Raw genomic sequence first — 24,957 nt, forward strand, 5'->3', positions numbered from 1 at the left:
GCTTAAATGCATATTACTAAGTGAAATAAGCCAATCAGAAAAGGCTATACACACACACACACACACACAGTATGATTCTAACTATATAATGTTCTGGAAAAGGCAAAACTATAGATACAGTAAACAGATCAGTGGTTGCCAGGGGTTGGGGGGAAGGAGGGATGAATAGGGGGAGAACAGGATTTTTTAGGACAGTGAAACTGCTTTGTATGACACTGTAATGATAGATGCATAGTGTACATTTATCCAAACCCCTAGGATGTACAACACCAAGAGCGAGTGGGTGATGATGTGTCAATACAGGTGCGTCATTTGTAACAAATGCACCACTCTGGCGGGATGCCGCTAACGCGAGAGGCTCTGCATGTATGGGAACAGGAAGGTATATGCGAAATCTCTGTACCTTCCCTTCAGTTTTGCTGTGAACCTAAAACTGCTCTCAAGAATTGAAGTCCTTTATAAAAAATATGGATTCTGAGGGTTTGCTCTCAGAGATCCTGATCCTATAGAGCTTAAACAATTCCCATAGTCAGTGGGAACCAAGAGAATACGGTTCACGATCGATGAGATGTTTGAAAATGTCATTTTCACATAAATAACACAGGAGGGGGAGAACAAAGATGGCATTTGAAGAAATAACCTGCCCACAGAGGGGACATTCTGTTTCGTTCCTATTTTAAAAATGTAAGCACAAACGTGGAAGGGAGAAAAGAAACTGCTATCCGGTGGGTACCTACTGTGTGCTGGACTCCTTCCCGTAGGTTATGCCAACTAAATCTCTCAGCAGCCAGAGTCTCGTCTCCAGCTTGTCGCTGTGGAAACTGAGTTTCAGAATCATCCTCAGGGTCCCAGTGTTAAGTGGCACGGCGGGGACTTAAAACGAGCTCTTACGTATGCTCAGGGTTGAACTATTTCTACTCCATTCTGTGTTTTTAAAAAAAAATTATGGTTGATATACAATATTATATTAACTTCAGATGTACAACATAGTGATTCAATATTTTTACAGACTACACTATTTAAAATTATTTTTGAAGACCTCAATACCAAAATTCAAAACAGCTGAGAAAAGAACAACAAATGTTCCGTCAACAAATACTGACGGTGTACAAGCCCTGGGCAAAATTGCTGCTGTAGCTGAATGTTTCTGGGTGAGACAGATAATAAATAAGTAATAAGTAGATTCAAAAACGAACACATAAATGCAGAAGTGATTCGAGATTGTGAGACAAGGTATGAGGAATATAAGTGGAAGACGGTCGTGGAGATCTATCTTAGGTAGAGTGGACAGTTTAAAATACTGGGAGTTGAGTGAAGTTGCATTGAATTCGTATTGTGTTTGAGATGCCGGCCTGTGGAAGCTGGTGGGTGTGGCCTGTGCTCCTTAAGTATGTCTGGGGAGGTCTGGGAAGGTTCTGTGGGGCGTGTGATAAACGGGCTGAAATTAGAAGGTTGAGCTCCTGTCCACAGGAGGGCTGGAGCCCCTGAGCCCAGGGACACGGAGGTAAAGCTGTCGTTTCAGGAGATTCATCTGCCGCCTTGAAATAAAAATGACTGCACGTTTTCAAATGAACTTTGCAGCTTTCCTTCTCTAAATTTTATGTAATTCCAAAGAAATCTGGCATCCTGGTGGAAGTCTCAGTGGTGGGTGAGATCCAGTGGTTTGGGGGAATTTTCTGTGTCCACTTCCGGGTCACTGTTGTTAAGCCAGCTCTCTCTCTGTTCTCCCTTCACTCTGCCCTGCTCTGTGAGCTGCCTTACATCTGACCATTGTGACTTAATAACATTTAATGACACTTCTCCGCCACCTTTAGTGCCAGCTACCCATGGAACTGAAGCCTAGATACAAGTATGAAGGCAAGGGCAGCCAGGGTCTTCAGGTTGCCAGTTACTTGGCTGGAAATCCCATTCACGTTGGGAAACAGATTTTTAAAATAAATTTGGAGCCGGGAGCAAAGTCATCCCTTTGTAAAGCTGTGTCAATAATCGTAAACCCTCATAATCATGTTCCCGGACCCTTGGCCAGGCTGACAAACATTTAGGTGTCAGGAGAGCCTCCGGATTCCACCCCTCTGGTTTCTCTTGCTGTTTGGGTTGGCGCTGGAGCGCGATCTTCTGTTTTATGTAATAAGGCACATGAGAGAAGCCCTTTGTGCTTCGCTTCTCTGAGCGGTGCCCAGCAAGATGTCTTGTGTACCCCATCATTTTCGGTACGGTCAGAGCTGGTGAACATTTCTGTGGCTTGGTAAATATTTTCTAACTGCTGGCAAGGTTTTTTTTCTTTTTTTCCCCAGTGCCATTGGGGAAAGGCTTTGGTTTAAGATGAATTTTGCCAATACATGTGTGCAGTGGGACTACAATATTTTTGGAGAAAACAGGCATGGGTGTGACACAGGCTGATGTAATATGGTACCACATATGCTCCATCAGGCCAAGGAGGTTTTTACCCTTTGCAGATTGTGCCAATAAGAGGGCACAGCTGGTTGAGATCTGCAGACGTATACAGAATTCTCTCCTTCTGAGAAGGCTTGTTACTAGCATGTGACATAACATAGAGCCTATTTTCTGACGTATTTTTCATTTTTGCTTTTGAATGTCAAGCAAAAAGGCCACTTATCATAGTTGGCCACTTAGTTTTATTATTCACTTTGCTGCCTCTCCTTAATTTTTTTTTAACACAGTGTTAAATGTTAACAGTCAGGTGTTGGCAGCCTTGCCAAGGGGAACAGATTGCTTTGAAATAAACACAGCTGGAAACTGATCACATATTGTTTTCCTTTCTTTAAGAAATGAAAGAGGCATTTACAGAAAAGCTGGAGAACGCTGTGCTATCCAGAATTACTTTATAGATTTACTCCTCCAAGTCTGGTTAATGCTTAATGTCACACCTTGGTGTTCAAACAGACCCACTTCGACTCTCCCTTCCTGAAGTGGGAGTTTCCCTGGGAACGATAAACTTGCAGAGGTTTGGGGTGATCGGCACTGCAGGAGGGGTGGAGTCTGTGCAGCTCCGTTTTGCTCGGCTGAAGCGCCGTCTTCCGAGTAAAGCAGCCTTCTCTGGGGTTTTCTTCGGCTCGCTCTCGCAGCAGCCCTGAAACCCTTATTAGAGGTACCTCTGCTGGTCTTTTACGGGGCTGTTCTTCCAGTGATGGTCAAGTAAGTGAATTATGGAATGTTGGTGCGTGCCTTTGTGATTTTTGTTTTATTTACTGTTAAAAAATGAAGGCAGGGTGTTTTCTAATGGTGATTCAACTAGGTTTTGTGTCTGCTGGAACTCTGTTTCTTGTTTTTTTTTTTTGTCAGAGGAGAACCAGGGGTCTTCTTTTCCCACACCTAGAAGACTTTATTGTTCTTTGGGTCATTTCTTTCTTTAGTCTCCGTGCCAAAAGTTTTCTCTCTTTCTTTTGCTATTTCTTCGTATAGATGTTTTGATGATTTGTTAGTTATAGCTTAATAGTCGATTGCTATTAATGAACTACGAATAATTAATTCCTATGGTGTAATAATTCACTGCTATATTAAAGTTTTTCAAAGGTGTTTTCCTCCATAAATAGGTATTTCTCTTGACATCCATCTTGTAAGAGCTGAGTTAGAAATGAAGAAGAGAGATGCAGGAACTTAAGAGTAACGTTTGCTTGCGGCTTGCGTAAATGGCATCTGGGGAGGCTTTTTTGCAGGAAAAATATATTTTAGTTTCATTTTGCTTCGTTTTATCTGGGAGAACTACAGGGTTGTATTTGTCCGGATTACCTGAATTCTCTGTCACCTGTGTTAGAATCTGCATGATGTTTAGACAAGTCAAACTCGTTCATTCTTCCTTAGAGTATCTCATTTAAAATAGCCTTCCCTATGTATTGCCTGAGGCCCATGGATGGGAATTGTTGGAATCAGGCCATTTATCTACTTGGATTCTCACAATCAGATCCAGCATAGTACAGCTCTGTGTATTGTCAATAACTAACTCAGTGACATGTGCTCAATGGCCATCTGAGCTCCAGGAATAGGAAGGGAAATGGTGAGTTTTGAATTTTTGTAAAACGCATAGGTAAGTCCAAATGAGGAGAGAACTGAGAAGACCTGTTACGATGAAGGTGGTTCTTTTTCTTTTTGAATTTTATTTTTTTATACAGCAGGTTCTTATTAGTTATCTATTTTATACACATCAGTGTATCCATGTCAATCCCTATCTCCCAATTCATCCCACCCATCCACCACTTTCCCCCCTTGGTGTCCATATGTTTGTTCTCTACATGTGTCTCTATCTCTGCCCTGCAAACTGGTTCATCTGTACCATTTTTCTAGATTCCACATATATGCATTAATATACAGTATTTGTTTTTCTCTTTCTGACTTAACGTCACTCAGTGAAGGTGGGTCTGAAAGGCTTTCTCTGTGTTGGTTACTGCCAAGCATGTTGCTTCCTGGCTTTGTGCAACTTGGCAAAATTGATCTAGATTTCTGGATTTTGAAGGCATAGAGAGAAAGATCACAATTATACATTACACTGGACTATGATAATATACCAATTCTGTTCCTGAGTTTCTAAATGTTTATTTATTTATTTGGGCTGTGCTGGGTCTTAGTTGCGGCACGTGGGATCTTCGTTGCGCCATGCATGCGGGATCTAGTTCCCCGACCAGGGATCGAACCCGGGCCCCCTGCATTGGGAGCACGGAGCTTTACCCACTGGACTACCAGGGAAGTCCCTGTTCCTGAGTTTCTTAAATGACTCATTTTCTTTTATGAGACTGTGCAGCTTGTTTTTTTAAAATGATTATAATTTCATTGCTCTTTCATATGTGTTATCCCATGGTTCTCACATCAGTCCGATATGGTAGGCATTGATGTTACTACACCGTTTTATAGTTGAGGATATCAAGAGTCAGATGAAAAGTGACCCTGGAGGTCTCTTGGTGAGTGAAGGAACTGGATGTAATCTGGTTTTTTTGTTTTGTTTTGTTTTTTGCGGTACGCGGGCCTCTCACTGCTGTGGCCTCTCCCGTTGCGGAGCACAGGCTCCGGACGTGCAGGCCCAGCGGCCATGGCTCACGGGCCCAGCCGCTGCGCGGCATAGTGGGATCCTCCCGGACTGGGGCATGAACCCGTGTCCCCTGCATCGGCAGGCGGACTCTCAACCACTGCGCCACCACGGAAGCCCCTGTAATCTGGTTTTTAAAAACTCATAACCCCGTACTCCCCTACCTCATTCTCTCTGGTCACCTCTAAACTTCATCCATTGTGGCACAGAGGAAAGAGTTCCCACCTGAGTGTTTGGAGGCCTGGATTCTGATTCTGACTGGGTCATTGCTGGCTCTCTGGTGGTGAGCAGTCACTGAAGTCTTTGGATGTCATTTTCCTGCAAGAGGCTACAGAATATGACTTCTGCAGTTTCTACGCAGCTGCAGATCTCTACTCAGAGCCTTAAGCAGGGTGTGTGTCAGCTCTGTAGTGCTCCCTGCAACGTGGAGAAGAGGTGAGAAAGAATGTAAGCCCACGGGTGTTGTATCCAGCTCTGCTCTGGCGTTTCCTGCTAAGCATGAAGAGATACAGGATGTCCTTAGATGAGGAAAATCCCGAGCCTTTACAAGACTGGATTCTCTTATCGCTTCCTGAGCCGTCATTTTTCAGTCTGTTCTTTTAAACCATCAACAAAAGTATTTGAGTGAAGCTCTCTTGTGGTTTCAGCCCGGGGATGATGAACAAACACATTATGTTCCCATCTTGCCCCCAAAGAAGTGACAGCCTCCTTGCATGGGCCCATCTCTTATCATAATCCTTTTTGGAATGGGGAAAAAGTAAATAAGTATTACCCTACCCTTCGCTTAGGTGTTTTAACTTACGGCAGGTGGTTGAGAAGAGGAAGGGGAGAACAGTGGGAAAGTATGTTTTATTCTACCTCCATGGTTAACTCTGTCAGCTAATCAAAGATCAATTTAGAAAACTCTGGTATACTAAGAGAAGTGTGGGTACATCTGACTGACATTATAAAGGAAAAAATCCTGTAACTAACACCGTCTACCATTACCATTGTTGTGTACAAGAAAATGAAGAAGAAGTTGGAATGCCGAACTCCCAGCAGGGAAAAAAGGGCAGGTCTTCCTGGGTAAAGAGGATTGGCAGCCTTATACTGACACTGCACCCTGCACTGGTGAAAAACCGCATCCGTGATCTCAGTCTGCACTTGGGAGGCTCTGCTCAGCCTGGTGACTGGTGCGTGTCATTCACGGCCGTCCTGGTAGGAAGTGGAGTTCTGAATGTGGAAATGAGACCTGCGTTCCCAGTTCTGTCCTTTTTCTCTGCTGCAGTCTCTGTCCCTGCTCTCATGCTGTGATTCAGACCTTAACTTTATTCTTCCATCTTTCCCAACAGGCAAGAAGAGAAACCCTGGCCTTAAAATCCCAAAAGAAGCATTTGAACAACCTCAGACCAGTTCCACGTAAGTCTGGCAGGATCATCGCCTTAATCCAAATGCTTGCACTTTACAGATTTCCAGGGAATGGGAGTTCATTTTTGGACTGGTGAGCAATACCTTAACTATGGAGATAGTTGTTAGAAAGGAGAGCCCTTTAAAGGAGGAAGCCAAGTACTTACTGTTCTGAGACCCGAAAAAAAAAAATCATAGTCGGTCAGTCGATATGGAATGGGTAGCTTTGAACTCATTGCTAGTTGGTTAAAAATTCTACAAATGCGTTCCGCAGATGGGGTCCTATGTAAATCCAAAAAGGTCACTGGACATGGACTTTTTGCCTTTTCTATATAGATCTGAGCAAACAAGCAAACCCCTGAGAGAGCCACTACTATAAAATTTGGTTTGAGGTAGAAAGATGGTATTTGGTGAGAACTCAGCATCCTGCCACCTAAATCCTGCTCATATAAACAGAAGGCAAGCATGAGACGAAGGACCACTCCTTTGTTAGCTGAGCCTCTGGCCCAAATCCCTAAGGGAGCTCGGGTCCTGGTGAAGCAGGGCACCCTCTCCTGGAGCCTCCACCTCGTCTCTTTGTCTCTCTGTTGGGTGGGGAGGGTATTTCCTGCCTAGCTGGGGGTATGACCACCTATCAAAGCATCTGCATGGGAGGAATGGAAATTCCAAGAAAAACAATTACAGCAGAGGTACCATAAAAGCACAGCAAGTACAATGAGAGGAAACTTAAATGTTTCAGGCTTCTGCTCATCTATAAAAAAGCACCTCCCTTTGTAGAGGTTTCCGACCTTAACCATGATCATTCCCTATCAGACAGTGCACCCCTGGTGTTGGAATGTGCTAATAAAAATGATCATGTTCTGTAAGACTTTGGTCATTGCATCTTATGCAACCATGTAAACACACTTTCCACTGAAGAACCTCTAGGGACGGAGCAGAGGGGAGGGCTGTTCTTCAGCGCCCTGGACTGTGGAGCCAAATTCAAGTGAGAGCGCTCCTTCCATGAGGATCTGCAGGAGGAATTCTTTCCATATCTACTACCAAGACTGGGGTTTCTTTCTTTTTTTTTTTTTTTCTTTTTTTCGGTCCCTCTGGTTATTTTTCTTCCCTTGGACCTATGAACTATGTAATTAATAACTTTTCCTCTCTGATTGGTTTCTTCTCGTGAGCTTAGGCTCAAACATGTGGCTTCCCTATACGGGACTTCGGGGGTACACTTTTAAAACTTTATTTTGAAGTAATTGTAGATTCACAGGAGGTGGCAGAGAAATGTACAAAGTCCCCTGTACCCTTCCCCCATCTGTGTCCCCCACAATGTTAACATCTTACACAAACCTAGTATCACATCAAAACCAAGAAAGTGGTGTTGGTGCAAACCGCAGAACGTGTTCACATTTCACCAGCAATACAAGCCCTCGTGTGTGTGTGTGTGTGTGTGTCGCTCTGTGCAGTTGTATCACACGTGCAGCCTTGCATAACGACTACCGCAATCAAGATACCCGAGTGTATGGCACTACAAGACCCCCTCCTTTTACTCCCCACCTCTGCCCCCACCCCTGCCGTCCCTAATCCCTGGCAACCACTGATCTGTTCTCCTTTTCCATTTCATTACTTCTTGATTGTGGTGCACATGGAATCATGCGTCTCCGTTCTGAGACTGGCCTTTTTCATCCAGCATCACTTCCTTGAGGTTCATTCAAGTTATCGCACGTATCCATAGTTTATTCTCTGTTGTTGCTGACTGCCATTCCATGGTATGGATATACCACAGTTTGTTAAACCCCTTAGCCTTTGAAGGAGGTACAAGTAGTTTCCAGTTGAGGTGTTATGAATACATCTGCTGTGAACATTCCTGTGTAAGTTCTTGCATAGAAACAAGCCTCTGTTTCTCTGGGATATATGTCCAGTAGTGTAATTACTGGGTCATATGGTAAGTCCAGTTTTAGTTTTGAAAGAACTGCCAAGTATTTTCCAGGGTGATTTTACCCATGTACATTCTTACCAAAAATGTATGAATGACCCACTTTCTCTGCATCCCTGTCAGCGTCATCACTGCTTTTCATTTTAGCCATTCTGGTAGATGTGAGATATCACTGAAGTTTTAATTTTCATTTCTCTAATGGCTGTTCAATACTTTTGGCATTTATTTCCCATCCCTATATCTTCTTTGGTGAAATGTCTGTGCACTTCTCTGCCTATTATGTAATCAGATTTTTTTTTTTTTATGTTGAGTTTTGAGAGTTCTTCATATATCCTAGATGCACAGAGTTTGTCAGGTATGTGATTCAAGAACATTGTCTCCCAGTCTGTAATGGGTCTTTTCGTCTATTTTTTTAAAAAAATTATTTATTTATTTATTTTTGGCTGCTCTGGGTCTTCGTTGCTGTGCGCGGGCTTTCTCTAGTTGCGTCGAGCGGGGGCTACTCTTCGTTGCGGTGCGCGGGCTTCTCATTGCGGTGGCTTCTCTTGTTGTGGAGCACGGGCTCTAGGCGCGCGGTCTCAGTAGCTGTGTCACACGGGCTCAGTAGTTGTGGCTCACGGGCTCTAGAGCGCAGGCTCAGTAGTTGCGGTGCACAGGCCTAGTTGCTCCACGGCACGTGGGATCTTCCCGAACCAGGGCTCGAACCTGTGTCCCCTGCATTGGCAGGCCGATTCTTAACCACTGCGCCACCAGGGAAGCCCTCGTCTTTCTATTTTGATGAAGTCCAATCTATCAGTTTTTCCTCTTATGTGTTATGTTTTTGGTGACAAGTTTAAGAACCCTCTGCCTAGTCCTGGGTCCTACAGATTTTCTCCTATGTTTTTTCTAGAAGTGTTTTAGTTTTACATTTTAGATTTAAGGCTATGTTACATTTCGAGTTTAATTTTTGTACAAGATGTGAGGTTTAGGTTGGGCTTTATTTTTTTTTGCCAATGGATTTCTGGTTGCTCCAGCGCCATCTGCTGAAAAGGCTATCCCTCCTCCACTGAATTGCTTTTGCGCCTTTGTCAGATATTAATTGGGCGTATTTGTGTGGATCTGTTTCTGGGTTCTCCATTCTGCTCCACTGGTCTCTGAGTCTGTTGCTCTGCCAGTCTGTCATACTGTCTTGATTCCTGCGGCTACATAGTAAGCCTTCACATTGGGAAAAGTGATTCCTTGCACTTTGTTTTTCTTTTTCAAAACTATTTTGGTTACTCTAGGGCTTTCCTCTTTTCATGTTAGTTTTAGAATAAGCTTGTCTATGTCTACAAATAAACTTGCTGGGATTTTTGGTAGGAATTGCGTTTAACCTATAGATCAGTTGAGCGAGCATTGACATCTTTACTGCACTCAGTCTTCCAGTCCATGAATGTGGTAAATTTCTCCAAGCATTTAGATTTTCTTTGATTTCGTCCAACAGTATTTTATAGTTTTCATCATACAGATTCTCTCCATCAGGCTTTGTGAGGATTTATACCTAAGTGTTTCCTTTTTTTGAAGCAATAAAAATTGTATTCCACTTTTGATTTGCATTTGTTTATTGTCAGTATTTAGAAATGCAATTGGTTTTTGAGTTGACTGCATACCCTGTGACCTTACTAAAACTCAATTATTAGTTCCGGGAGCTTTTTTAGTAGATTACTTAGAGTTTCCTGTGTAGATAGCCATACCTTCTGCAAAAAAGACAGTTTTATTTCTTCCTTAACTGTTTTTTTTTTTTAACCTTTATTTTCTTACCTTATTTTAGTGGCAAGGATATTTAGTACTATGTTAAATAAGATTGGTGAGAGCAGGCTACCTTGCTTTGTCTCCCATCTTAGAGGGAAAGCATTCAATCTTTCACCATTAAGCATGATGTTAAGTCCTCATAGATGTTGTTTATGAGGTTGAAAAAATTCCTCTCTGGTCGAAGTGTACTCAACATTTTTATCATGAATGTGTGTTGAATTTTGTTGAGTGTTTTTTTTGTGCATCAATTGATGTCATCTTGGAGTTTTCTTCTTTGTCCCTTTGATATGGATTACACTGACGGATTTTTAAAATATCGAACTAGCCTTGCATACCCCCCAAAAATCCCACGTGGTTGGGATATACTACTTTTTTTATACATTGTTGGATTTAATCTCCTAAAATGTGAAGATTTTTGTGTCTTAAATTCATGAGAGATGTTGACCTGTAATGTGTGTGTGTGTGTGTGTGTGAGCTATTATGTTCTGGTTTTGGTATTTAAGGTAATACTGACCCTATAAAATGAGTTGGTAAGAGTACCTTCTGTTTTCTGGTAGACATTGTATAAGATAACCGGTAATTCTTAAAAAAATGTTTTTGAGCTATAACTGACATATAATATTAGTTTCAGGTGTACAAAATAATGATTCGGGACTTCCCTGGTGGCGCAATGGTTGAGAGTCTGCCTGCTGATGCAGGGGCCGCGGGTTCATGCCCCGGTCGGAGCCTGTGCTCTTCAACGGGAGAGGCCGCAGCAGTGAGAGGCCCGCGTACCGCAAAAAAAAAAAAAAAAAAAAAAAAAAAAAAAAAATTCCCCCAGGGAAAAAAAGTGGGCTTATATATTCCTTTTTTTGGAGCTTTTAAATTACCAATTCATTTTTTTTAATAGTTATAGGGCAACTCAGATAATCTATTTCATTGTGGCTAAGTTTTGGCAGTTTGCAGTTTTCAAGGAATTTCTTCTAAGTTGTTGAATTTATGAAAGTAAAGTTGCTCATAGTATTTCCTGATTATTCTTTTAATGACTGCAGGATATACTGAGATATCCCCCTCTTTTTTTGCTGATATTGATAATTTGTGTCTTCTTTCTTTTTATCTGTGTTGGTCTTGCTAGAGGTTTATCAATTTTTATTGAATTTTTAAAAGAGCCAACTTTGTTTTCTTTATTTTCCTCCTTTCAATTTTATTGATTTCTGATTTTTTTCTTTGACTTTTCAAATTGACAACGTTATTGAGATAATTGTACAGTCACATCCAGTTGTAAGAAACAATATAGAGAAACTTTATATTCTCTGCCCAATGGTAACATTTTGTGAAACTATAGTATTATAAGCTCAATTGATATTGACAGTGATACAATGTACCCATCTTATTCAGGTTTTCCAGTTTTACTTATATTCACTAGTACGTGTGATGTTAAATTTCTGTACCATTTTTGTCACCTGTGTAGGTTCATGCATTCACCACTACAGTCAAGAAACTGGTTCTGAAACCAATAGGATCCCTAATGTTGCCCTTTTATAATCATGACTGCCTTCCCTCCTCACCTCTCCCAATACTGTTTCTCACTCCTGGCAACCACTAATCTGTTGTCTATTAATTTTTCTCATTAAAAAATATTATTATATAAGTGGGATTATAGTGTGTAACCTTTTGGGATTGGCTTTCGCCACTCCAGCATAATTTCCCGAAGATTGATCCATGCTGTATACATACTTTGCTCCTTTTAATCGCTGAGTAGTATATCTTGCTGAGTTATGCGTGTACATTTGTAAGTGTGCGTGCAGACAGCAGAGCTGAACCACTCACCTATTGAAGACATCTCGGCTGATTCTAGTTTTTGGCTGTTGTAAGTAAGTCTATGAACAATCATGTACAGGTTTTTGTGTGAACAAAAACATTTAGTTCTCTGGGAGGAAAATACCCATTAGTGGAATTGCCGGTGGCAGTGCGTGTTTAGTTTTTAAGAGATTGCCCAACTGTTTTCCAGAGTGGCTATATTATTTTGCATTTTCACTGGCAATGTATAAGTGATTCAGTTTCTCTACAACCTGTCCAAGATTTGGTGACGCCACTATTTTTTGTTGTAGCCATTTGAATGGTGTATTGATATTTTTCTGCTCTTTATCATTTCCTTCGGGATATATTTTCATATCCACTTTCCAGCTGTCTTTTATTCCTTCCCTTTAAAATTTGCTAGTCTTCACCTTCTAATTTATATTAATTTTCTGGGTTTTTTTAATGAATTTTTGAAAACCACCATAAATCCTTGCTTGGTATAAAGAAGTGAATAAAAACCTATGCAAAGGTAGAAGTAGTTTCTTTGTTGTCTTTCCCTCATGTGGTAGAATAAGCCTTGAATGTACTTTTCTGTTTCATCCTGTAAAGCCAAGGTCCCTTCATGGCTGTAGACTGTCCCACGTTAGCTCATGGACAGGATTATTGCTGTTGTTGTTGTTATTATTATTTTAATACTGAGGCTGAAATATGTACTCCTAAAGAAGAAGCTTCCTCATTTTGAGTTTTTCTTGGCAATTTTGTGAGGTTGGCTTGGTAACTCTTGCCATTTATATAGACCCTGCCGCCTTCTGCTGAACTACACACAAATAAATAGACCGGGACAGAGCCCCATTCTTTTTAGGGCCGCGTGTGTGGTCTCTTCACTTGAGTTTTTTCTTTGAGTCACTGATGCCAATGTGTCTCTGACTCAGGTTTCTGGGCTGTTCCCTCACTTGATTGGCAGCAACTGATTCTAAATCGATTCCATGCTAGTCAGTATTCTTTCACTTAATCCTCACAAGAAACTCAGAGGCAGTTGTTATTCCTCTCACTTCATAAGTGAGAAGACAGACCTATACAAGGGTCAGGGGCCCTGCTCAAAGCAGTTGAGCTCCAGGAGCCCAGGTTCTGGTGCTGGAATGCCTGGCTTCCCATCTGATATCTGAACTTCCCCAGCTGGATATCTTAGGCGAGTTACCTAACCCTTCTAAGCCTTAGTTCCCCCTTGTGAAAAACGGGAACAAACACTGATGGAGTTGCTATGGGGATCAGATGTCACAGTCCATATTCAGGGTCAAGTTTAGTGCATTTTCAAATGCAATTTCTCAATGAATGTCGCTCTAAGTGGTGTTGTTATTATCATTATTATTTCACTTAATAAGTGGAAGAGGTGGCATACGAACTGAGGGTTCTCTGACCTCAGGCATGCGCTCTTAGCCACACGTTACACTGCTCGTGACTACAGCCAGATAGCCCGTGGCTATCCATCAGAGGCGGGATCTTTTACTTCTGCAGCTGAGAAGACTTCGTGGTGTCGCTCTGTGTTCCAGTGTCACCATCTCCTTGATGATATCTCTTAAATTATTTAGTCTGTTTCAATGTCAATTCTTCACATTAAAATAGAGCCAACACCTCTAAGAGTTGTGAAAATTAAAGAAGATATTTGATGTAAAGGGTCTCACATGGTCTCTGGCCCACGTAGATGCTTAATAAATATTATCATTAGGTAATAAGTACACATTGTTATTAATAAACATTATTATAGGTGAATAATAATTATAATAGTAACCAGTAACCTCATTACTCATGTAGAATTATAAATAAATATTTTAATAAACCGGAGCTGGTTGTTTATATAAAAAAGTAATAGCAGGTGACCTTTGGAATACCTTTGGCCTTCCAGGGTTAGGAGTTTCATAATAAGTTTGGTTCTTTCCCCAGAACACTGAAATAGTGAATAAGCAACAGAGAATGTCCACACACAGTTTAAACCTCCTGCACAGACTTGGTGCCCCAGGCAAATGGATATGCCCAGCCCTGGACAGGATACAGTGTCAACTAACCCAATACAAGCTGTCCATTTCAGTCCATCATTTGATGCTTTTGGCAGACTCGCTGAGCCTGTAGGCCTCATGGCGGGTGGGTGGTCATTTTCATTAGAGGAGGCCTGGGTGTGGGGGAAGTTTCCTCTGATTCAGTCAGACTTGGATTGAATCATAGCTTCACCGCTTGGGAGCAAGTTAGCTCAAGGTGACACCAAACAGGGGTGTGTGTGTGTGTGTGTGTGTGTGTGTGTGTGTGTGTGTGTGTGTTTTAATGATAGGAGAAGCGGGTAAAGCACTTAGCCCAGTTTTCAGCCTCTACCCCCTTCTCCTTAGGTCAAGGCCGAGACTTGGGGGACATGAGTTTTATTTTCAGCTCTGTTGAGGACTGTCTGTTCAGCGTATCACTGAATTTTTCTGGGTTTCATTTTTCTCTTTCTGGAAAATGGCGTGAAACCCTCCTGTGAGGTAAAGTTGTCATGCAATGTTAGAATAAAGCTGGAGTCAGCAAACTTTTTGTGCAAAAGACCAGATAGTAGATATTTGGGGCTACCCAGGCCACCATGGCCTCTGCCGAAGATGCTTTGTCGTTTGTTTTTTCCAACCCTTTAAATGTGTAGAATTCACCCACAGCTGGGTCATGGACTGTAATTTGCAGAGCCCTGGTATGAATACTGGAATGTCAGACCTGGAGGAGGTCTCACCCAGCACTCGCGCTGGACGGCAAGCACGTGGACGTAGCCCCAAATAACTAGTGACCTTTTCTGTTACTTCATTCTTTTTAAAAGGAAGGGTCCGAACAATTGCAAAGGATTTTTTACTGTTTAGATTAGTCACATGTTTCAAATAATATTTGTCTTTATATCAAAGTTCCATTGCAATTACTACAAATTGTGACAACTAAAGAAAAAGAGCTTTGGAGGTTTTAAGAGTGAGAAATCAGGTTTTCAGAAGTTTATTCCTCGGAAAGTGTTTCTGAAGAAAAATCCCCTGCTCAGAAACACAAGATATATGAAAACATCACTGCCGTGTGTGTGTGTGTGTGTGTGTGTGTGTGTGCGCGCGCGTGTGTGTTTTCCTCTTTATCCCTCCCTCTCAGTCCTGGTTTTAAGTTACTATAGAAAAACTTTATTTTAGGTTTTCTATACGTTTCAAAGAGATTTTTAAGGTGAGGGAAGGCTTGCCATGAAAACCTTAGATTCACGTGTGTATCTGTGTTTATGTTCCTACATTTTACTTATTGTTTTATTTAGTCACTTTCAGCAGGAGGGGTAGAATTATAATATATTAGGGATGGGGAAAATTGTCATTGGCCAAGGATTTTTTTCTCTCTTCCTCTCTTCGTCCCTTGTATTTTTCTGTATAATTCTGACCTGGAACGTCCCCTTGGGGACACCTGCATTTCCACCCTTTTTGGTCGCCCTTTGTTCAGGCAACAGTGGGATTCTTTTTGTCTTTAGCCTCCTATCGCTTTATTCGTTTGATCGTATTAACAAGTTTGTTATGTTGTGTTTGTTATGTGTGTTTTGTTTGTTGTATGTTATGCACAGCCAAAGCCAAATCTCTTTCTCGTACATGGACTGTTATCAGTCAAGGTAGCAGTGAAGTAGGGGAAATAAATACACATGAGAAGACTCTGTTTTCTCTAATGGAGACATAAAAGCAGCGAACCTCAGCTGCTGAGATGACCCCTGGGTAGTGAGTACACTATGTATAGAAGAACTATCACAACTGGGTATGCCAGCCTGGTAGAACAGAAAGGATTCTGACCTGAAAATCAGGAGGCCTGGGTTAGTCGTGACCTTGGGCAAGTCACTTTACCTGTCTGGACCTTTGTTCCATCTTAAAGGCAGGGTTAGATAGATTTGGAATTCCTGTGACCTATGAATTCTGTGAGTTAAAAGAACCATATTATTGTTTCTTTTTGTTAAAACAGTTGTGGAAAAAGTGGTGGGATAACTGGGCACATGGATGCTCTCGGATGAAAGAAGAGTCTGGTACTTTTACTTCCTTGTAAGAATATAATTACTTATACAGGGGCTTACTAGAGTAGTGTAATTATCCACATCACTATATATATATATGACTCATAGTTATTGAATATTTACTGTATGCCAGGGATTCTGCTAAGCATGTTACTTAGAATATCTCATTTAATACCCACTCCTACTCCACGAGGTAGTGTACTAATATCTTTGTATTAAAGAAGAAACGGGGGCTTCCCTGGTGGCACAGTGGTTAAGAATCCGCCTGCCAGTGCAGGGGACATGGGTTCGAGCCCTGGTCCAGGAAGATCCCACATGCCGCGGAGCAACTAAGCCCAAGCGCAACTACTGAGCCTGTGCTCTAGAGCCCGCGAGCCACAACTGCTGAGCCCGCAAGCCACAACTACTGAAGCCCACGCGCTCTAGAGCCTGCGAGCCACAACTACTGAGCCCACGCGCCTAGAGCCCACGCTCTGCAACAAGAGGAGCCACCGTAATGAGAAGCCCATGCACCGCGAGGGAGAGTCGTTCCCGCTCACCTCAACTAGAGAAAGCCCGCACAGAGCAACAAAGACCCAACGCAGCCAAAAATAAATAAATTAAAATAAATTTTAAAAAGAAATGGAAGTTCAGAGATTAAGTGATTTAAATGCAAATGTATTTTATTCCAAATCCCACACTATCAACCCCTTTATGCTGCTTTATTTTACCCATGAGCTTTCACCTTATTCCTAAGGAAAGATCTCTCCAGTCGCATCTGATTTGGGAAGGTCGTATTTGGCTAAATGTCTCATGTTTTTTTTCCTCCCCTTCTCTTTCTTAGGCCACCTCGAGATTTAGACTCCAAAGCTTGCATTTCTATTGGAAATCAGGTGAGAAAAATCATGTCTGCCAGTTAATATCGTGACCATTTTACATGGATGCTTTCCAACTGGCCAATGAAAAAACTGTATTTCCTGTAACATGCTGTCAGGGGCGGTGGGTCAATAAAGTCTGAATGTAAACGGAAGTGGTCTGTGGAGCTCTTGCTGTTTTGAATGTCGAACTGAAATCGGGCTGTTGTGGTCCTGAGGGAAGGTATTTGAAGCGAGTAGATGGTGCTCTTTGGGGTAGATTCGTCGAAGTCCAGGCCTAGATCTAGCTGCCATCAGCCAACAAACGAGGGGCAGGGCTAAAGAACCCCGGTGCAGAGTTCGCCTTCACCGAGCGATGTGGAGGCTCAGTCGGAGCTGGATGTCTGTATTGCCCGTGACGAGCAGGTGCAGTAGGGTCTACCCATCTCCCATGCACTTCTTGCTTTCAGTAGCTGCTTGGAAAAGCTTCTAGACCAGAAAGTTCTGGACTAGAAAGAGCCCCTAGAACGCTGGGAGAAACTAGAGAGAGGACAAGGTAGCCTGTGTCCAGTTTATTTCCCTTTTTCCTATTGTATTCTTGCTTTTCTCTCCTGCAGAACTTTGAGGTGAAGGCGGATGACCTGGAGCCTATAGTGGAGCTGGGCCGGGGGGCGTACGGGGTGGTGGAGAAGATGCGGCATGTGCCCAGCGGGCAGATCATGGCGGTGAAGGTAGAGTTCCCCTTCCCCAAACGTTTTCCATCCCTGATTTATGTGTTTGTCCATCTCAAGCACAAACCAGCTCTCTTCATATAAGCAAAACAATCCTCTGTGGGGTGAAACAGAAAAGCTTATTCATAGGGAACAATATTCCCCTCCAAATATGTGAAATATGCTTCCTTGGCATGAGTTACATCAACTAGGTTTTTTTAACTGATAAATCCGACACCTCCTTTTAATTTTTTGTGCAACCACCGCATCATCATCACACGTCAAAGAATCAATAATAGCTCTTCAACGTCATCTAATAGTTGTTGCTGTTTTTTCTCCTGCTGGTTTTTCAAATCAGAATCCAAACAAGAGCTCACATATGGCATTTGGGTTTTGTGTCTCGCAAGTGTCTTTTTAACCCTTATTCTGTTGCTTTTAAAGAATTGTCCCTGAAAATCAGGAAACCCGAACTGGGGGAGGAAATTGTCTCCGTTTGTGGGAAAAAGGAGGGTAAAATCATCTTGAGCAAATTTGCATAGCTTTTGAGCTATAAAAAGAAATTTAGAATCATTGCAAATTTCTTGAGTAGATGTTGGAAGGACCTTGGAGAATGACCAACGTATTAATTCTAGATGAACTGTTAGGAATGTGGGTGGTCAGATGACTGGGATGCCTCTTTTTTTGGAGAATGGAGATATCTTTCCCTTACCTTGTAGATTTTTCAGTTTCTTCTTCTGCAGGCTCTTTGCTACATAGGCAAAAAATGTGAAAGCCTCATGATATTATATCGTCTTGTCATTTAATGACATAATCGTGTTTCTATAAGGCTACATTTGCTGGTGTGACAAGTTTCTCTTCTCTCAGAAGCCCTGGGGTAGGAATGAACAGTTTCTCCATTTCGGTTTGATTCCTCCTCTCTCCTTTCCTGAATCAATTCTCTTACAGTTGCTGTTCAGTCCAAATATTCTTACTTGTTCACAAAGAGGGGCTTTTGGCTTTTTTTTTATAGGACCCCGAATCAGCCCGAAATCAATTAATACTCTGACCTCTTTGCACTAAAGCCACATAATAAATCAGACTGTTTTTATAACTTGGAAATGCATTCCCAAACATTTGCACACTCTCCAAAATATATTATCAGTTTGCTCCTTACTGGGGATTATTCGGGAAATCAAATGAGTAACAGTCTTCCTTCCTTTTCATTCGTTACAAACAGCTAATCCTCAGGGTAGATACCTGAAGGGCTGTTTCTGGAAGTTGTGCTGTGGATTTTAGTACTATTCTCAGGATGGGACGCTTCAAGGTCCCTCTGCCTTATTACCAGACTCATCCTCGGAGCAGTAACCATACATTTTTCATGCATTCCCATTCAGCGGATCCGGGCCACAGTAAATAGCCAGGAGCAGAAAAGGTTACTGATGGATTTGGATATTTCCATGAGGACCGTGGACTGTCCTTTTACGGTCACCTTTTATGGCGCACTCTTCCGTGAGGTAGGTGATCCTTCCCTTCAAACTCCAAGGAGAGCGATAGCTTAACAAGAAGTTTCCTTGATCACATAAATGCCATACACAGTCACAGTGCTCTTTCTTGTTTGACGTGTCTTCTGTAGAGTTTCATGCTTGTGAAATGTTGGTGCAAAGTTGGCTTGAAACCACGATATTTTCAAGTGCGTTTAGCCCTTTTAAATGGCTGAGGCCCCCTTTCTCCTTTCTGTTTTGGTTTGTCTATTTTGCCAGAACTGTCTCTATCAAGAGTCTGTAGACTGATTCCCTAAAACCTGAAATCCTCTGGCCTTTTGGCCTCTTGCTATACTTCAGGTAGCCTTGTGTACCACGTGGGCTTACGCTTACCTCTTTGCTCTGCCTCTCTTTTTCACTTCACGATGATGTGGGTTACGATGCTTCATCTCCCTCTTAAAACCAGCCTTTTGATAAACTACCGCCAGCGGTCAGCCTGGGAGGTCAGACACGGAGTAGGTATCCGGCCTTAACTCCTGGAGGGCAGTGACAGTAAAGGCTTAGACTTCTGAGTTCTATTGCTTGTGGCTATTAGTGTGTAGATCCTAGTTTGCATTAAGGAGTGGGTGATCACCTGCAAGTCGGCTTGGCTGTCTGCTAGTTTGTTCTTTGGAGGTAATCTTGCCTGTTTATAAATCCCTTTGAGAGCTTGAAGGGATTAGTACATTTCCTCCAAAACTCAAGCAAGAAACGGTCCGTTCTTCCTGACAGGTGTTAACTGTTTCCTCCTTTTTTCCCTTTTCCATCCTCTCTAACCACCTCTGAACCGACCGGCCTCTAGGGGGATGTCTGGATCTGCATGGAGCTCATGGACACGTCCCTAGATAAATTCTACAAACAAGTGATCGATAAAGGCCAAACGATTCCAGAGGACATCTTAGGGAAAATAGCAGTTTCTGTGAGTACATCAGGAACCCTGCTTCAAGGAGCATGTGAGAAGTCCGGGCCTTATGTGTCCCTGTACCCCCAGTGAGGGGAAACACTACCTGGACCATAGCTCCCATCCCGTACGTGTCTGCTGAATGCGTGAGTGCATCTGTGGATGGATCAATCAACGCTCTTCTTTCTGGGCATTATGTAAAAGAGTCTACTCACGACTTGGTTGGGTAAACTCTCAGTTAAAGTGCCTCTAAGCAGTACATTCATCTGTTATGACCACGTTCCTGGTGTCTCTGTCCTGATACTAGTTGATTTTGATTTTCATTTGTAGAGTTTTAAATGTTTTCTTAGGATCAATAGGCAGAGGAGGAAGCAGGAGAAAATGAAATGAAGGGCCGCTCCCTTCATGGTTCCTGAGGCCCAGGAGGGTGGAGAGAAAAAATGCTGGAGGCCAAATGAAAATCAAAATGTATGAGTGAGGCATCCTCTCTGCTATGGGGTATAGTCCTCTCTGGTGTGCGGAATCCAATTTGTATGACTTCCTGTGTATTTTCCTGGATAGGAACACCACTATCTGAGAAGATACTTCTCCTTGTGACCTTAAGCCAGGGATGATAAACCTGGATATGCTTAACATTCAGTTCCTTTCCAGTGACGGGGGGGAATAAACCCACCTTGTGTTTCTCTTGCAGATTGTAAAAGCATTAGAACATTTGCACAGTAAGCTCTCTGTCATTCATCGAGGTAAGTATCCATGGAGCTGCCTTGGCTGTTCCTTTTATCAATTTTATTTCTTTTACCTGAGTTTTATCTTTTCTTTTTTATTCCCCAGTGGATGGAATTGAGTCAGGCAAGAGAATGGAGGGGTTTTCCTTTGGGACTGGATAGCAAAATCATATACAAGTTCTTTAACTTGTCTGAGGGCATCAGAAGATGTGGGCTTTACATTAAAACTTGAATATAAAATGCCTGTTACCTAGCAGACCTGTGGTATTACCCATTGAGAACTTTAGAGAATAGGATAAAAATTCACCTAGTATTGGCCATCACCCGAGAACTTGTTAGAAAAGCAGAATCATGGGTCCCAAGACCAACTGAATCGGAATCTGCATTTTAACAAGATTCCCAGGTGATTCTTGTGCACATGAAAGTGGTATAAAGCACAGCCCTTTCAGACAGCAGGAGTCAGGATAAGATGAAAAAATTGGAAGATATGGCTCTTCCTCTTCTCCCTCCTTCCTTTTGTCCCTTCCTGTTATCTTTTCATCCATCCATCCATCCATCCACCCATTCTTTCTTCCATCTTTCTTCCATGCCTCCATCCGTATACCTTTTGCAATCACTGTCCAACATCTACACAGCACTATGTTTACACAGCACTATGTTTACACAGCACTATGTTTATACAGCACTATAATAGATGCCCTGACAGGTATCTGAGAAAAAAATATATTCTTATTCAAATTCTACATAGGGATTCTTGATAGGGAAATAAGACAAATCTATAACAAACACCTGGGGAAAAAACCACATTAAAAATATGAATGTACCACATATGGAACTAGTAGAGGTAGAATACAAAACAAGAAGATGATGAGTACTGGGTGGCCATAGTCAAGGAAAGCTTCTTGGAAGAGATATGTTTAATCAGGTCTCTGAAAAAATTTATGGAAAGTATTGATCGCTAATAGGGTATTGTGATTTGATAATTCTTACACTCTCTGAGCCTGAAAGTAATGTAAGATGCTTCAAACAGTATTCCTATTATGACTGTTATTATTATTATTCATTGTTATGATTAAAAACGGGGAAAATAGGGAGGAAGAGGAAAAGAAGAAAGTGGGAAGGAATTCAGATAGGAAGAAGAATGTGGATTATCCACAAATGGGAAACTGAATTTTAAAGGCTTATTCCAAAATTATAAAATGTTTCACTCATAGTAGAGAATGTTTATAAAGTATAAAAAATAATAAAATGAAATTTGTATATCTGTTGTTTAAGGGAAAAATTATAAAGGATAGCCTTTAAAGTTTTTAGAATAACTTTCTTCTTTTGAGTACATGCCCTTTGGGAAAAGTGTCACTAGGGAAAAAGTTAACTGTAATTTGTAATTCCATTATCGAGACATAACAATGGTTCATCTATTTGGGGAGTGCGTTATCTCTCTCGAGACTGAAGGATTCATTTAAGAACTGTAGAATGAAACTTCTTTATCCACATGTATACTCTGTGACCTGCCTCCTGGTCTGGAATATCTGGGTTTATGATGAGTTAACACCTTGTGGCCTCTGACACACTTCCGGCAGAAGCATCCGTCAAAACTGGCGGCTTTGCTCGCATCTGGTGTATCGTTACGTCACAGTCTGCCTTTTCATTCCACTAAATGCGCAACAGATCATCATGAACCGGGCTTGTAAAACACTATTTTACTGTCACAAGAACACTTAGCATGAGCTCTACCCTCATAACAAATTCTAAGGGGCACAATATAGAATTGTTCATTAGAGGGGCAATGTTGTAACGGCCGATCTCTATCTAGAACTTATTCATCTAACATAACAGAGATGATTGGCCCATGGGGCTAGGCGTTTAATTCAATCATCAATTTTTAAGTTCTTACTGCATGTATGAGGGCAACGAAGATGAAAAATTAGATAGAGGAAACAGTTTTTTCCATTGATGGATTCCCAATCCGACAAGGACACAACGTGGAATAGAACAGGGGTCCCCAACCCCTGGGCTTTGGACTGGTACCGGTCCACGGTGCGTTAGGAACTGGGCCGCACAGCAGGAGGTGAGCGGCGGGCGAGCGAGTGAAGCTTAATCTGCCGCTCCCAGTCGCTCCCCACGGCTCCCCACCGCTCCCCATCGCTCGCATACGGCCTGAACCATCCCCGCCCACCGCCATCCCCCCCCCCCCCGTGGAAAAATCGTCTTCCACGAAACCGGTCCCTGGTGCCAAAAGGGTTGGGGACCGCTGAAATAGAAAGCAGACTACTAACCCAAGATCCAGCAGAACAAGAATTAATGACATTAGACTGAATGAACTAATGAAAAACATTTTTGTGACTACTCATTCTAAATACTGCTGAAATCATTTTATGGTCTACCTGCCACGTATGTAAGAATGTCCTTTCTCTTTCTTCCAAGCTTTCCGTAATCCAAATCAACTTAGTAAATTCTACTTTTGTAAATTGAAATAAAACATTTAAAAATGATTAAGAAAAAGAAAATCAAGTTGATTTTTTCCCCCTTTTCTCAGCTTTGATGTTTTACTTACTTTAAAATAATTTTTATTTTATGTTGGAGTAGAGTTGATTTACAATGTTGTATCACAGGGGTGGCAGTTACTTCTGCATTGGGTCTTGAGAAGAAAGTGAAGGGGAAGGAGGAAGGGAGGTTCCAGGGCCCCTGGTGGTAGAGGGATGCTACTACCACCCTGGGCTCCTGACTGTTCTTGCTTTCAGATGTCAAGCCTTCCAATGTGCTCATCAACACCCTGGGCCAGGTGAAGATGTGCGATTTTGGAATCAGTGGCTACCTTGTTGACTCCGTCGCTAAAACTATCGATGCAGGATGCAAACCGTACATGGCCGTAAGTACAGCAGCTGGGGGTAGCATCGAGAATGTAACTGCCTTCAAACCATGCCAGAAAATAGGAAAGGGACGGCCAGGGAGGGAAAACAGAGATGTGCCTAAGATGCAAGAAATATTCTGCATCTTCTTTTTTCTTAATATATTCTGTCTGAAATACTGAATCCCTTCCTTCATAGGTATTCTTTTTAAAAAAAATCAGGTAAAGGAGACCTCCCCGGCAGTCCAGTGGTTAAGACTCCACACTTCCAATGCATGGGGTGTGGGCTTGATCCCTGGTTGGGGAACTAAGATCCCACATGCTGTTCGGTGTGGCCAAAAAAACACAACAAAACAAAAAAGCTTACACAGTGTTATATGTCAACTATATCTCAATAAAACTGGAAAAATAAAATAAAATTTAAAACTATGCAATGAATTACGTTGCCTATGTTTCTACAAATCACTCTTTAAAAATATCAGGCAAAGAGGTATATTCTTGGAAAAAGCAGGTGGGTAATACACAGAGCCCACACAATTTTCCACAGTGTTACAAGGGAATGCTGCCTTGTTTGTTGAGAACAGAACAGAAGTAAGAATTTAAATTCCCCAAACAAGTCAGTTAAGTGAGTCCTGAAGGAACCTCATAGCTATGAAGGTTCATTGTCGTTAGCAGAGACTCCCTTTAACTTAAGGGACTTCTACTGTAAATATTCTACTTGGAAATGAACCTGCTCTTAGAATTGAAAAGCTTTCTGTCCATGTTTAGCTAAAAGTTGTTGAGGTCTATTAACACCAGACAGTAGCCCAGCGACTCTTGTTGACTCTTTTTACTGAGTTCTGGACCGTTGGTCTTTTAAACAAGGCAACTTCTAGGCTGACAAAGTAATTTTGTAATGTATATCATGTTCTTCATAAGGCAGAATTGAAACTGCTTTTGAATTGATTTGATCCATTTGATCCATTACTGTCTCCAAGAAAAGACGTGTGGAGAATGAGGAAAATCCCATGGAGACGTTGTTATTTATTGTAGTTAGTGAGCCTCTTGGCCTGGGAGGTATGTTAACAGCTCACAGCAACTCACTGGGCAGCTGGTGACACTCTCAGCCCTGAGCCTTTATGGAGCCAGGAATGTCATCTCAGCTGTCTTTTTCTGTCTCCTTTCCAGCCCGAGAGAATAAACCCAGAGCTCAACCAGAAGGGATACAGCGTGAAGTCCGACATTTGGAGTCTGGGCATCACCATGGTAGTGTATGATAATCATCGTGGACCAGGGTGTTCGGGGCATGAAGTTGGAATGGGGTGAACCTGGAGAACAAGAGGCAGGTGCCCGAGACGCCGGTCTGAGAGAGCAGGAGATTTGGAGCGACACTGTTTGCAGTGTGGTGTAGCAGAAATACGGAGCTGGGATCGGACAAAACACACGTCCCTTGATTCCACCTCCAAGTAGCTGCGTGCCCGATTCACTGATGGAATCACAGACTGTCTCACTGTCCTCAGCTGTAAAATGAGAGGGTCTGA

General features: G+C 42.2%; 1 protein-coding gene across 4 annotated transcripts in view; it reads left to right on the top strand.

Moving 5' to 3' along the window:
* The window catches only part of MAP2K6 (mitogen-activated protein kinase kinase 6), a 137,874-nt gene that overhangs the window by 82,823 nt on the left and 30,094 nt on the right, over positions 1-24,957 (top strand). For all 4 annotated transcript variants that reach the window (XM_004275421.3, XM_033438393.2, XM_033438392.2 and 1 more), the window contains exons 2-9: positions 6,370-6,436; positions 16,745-16,793; positions 17,372-17,485; positions 18,838-18,957; positions 19,766-19,882; positions 20,556-20,607; positions 23,331-23,458; positions 24,605-24,682. In XM_004275421.3, the coding sequence (XP_004275469.1) occupies positions 6,370-6,436; positions 16,745-16,793; positions 17,372-17,485; positions 18,838-18,957; positions 19,766-19,882; positions 20,556-20,607; positions 23,331-23,458; positions 24,605-24,682 (725 nt within the window). The remainder of the gene's footprint in view (positions 1-6,369; positions 6,437-16,744; positions 16,794-17,371; positions 17,486-18,837; positions 18,958-19,765; positions 19,883-20,555; positions 20,608-23,330; positions 23,459-24,604; positions 24,683-24,957) is intronic.

The sequence above is a fragment of the Orcinus orca genome, chromosome 19, assembly GCF_937001465.1.
Source record: "Orcinus orca chromosome 19, mOrcOrc1.1, whole genome shotgun sequence".
Classification (NCBI taxonomy): domain Eukaryota; kingdom Metazoa; phylum Chordata; class Mammalia; order Artiodactyla; family Delphinidae; genus Orcinus; species Orcinus orca.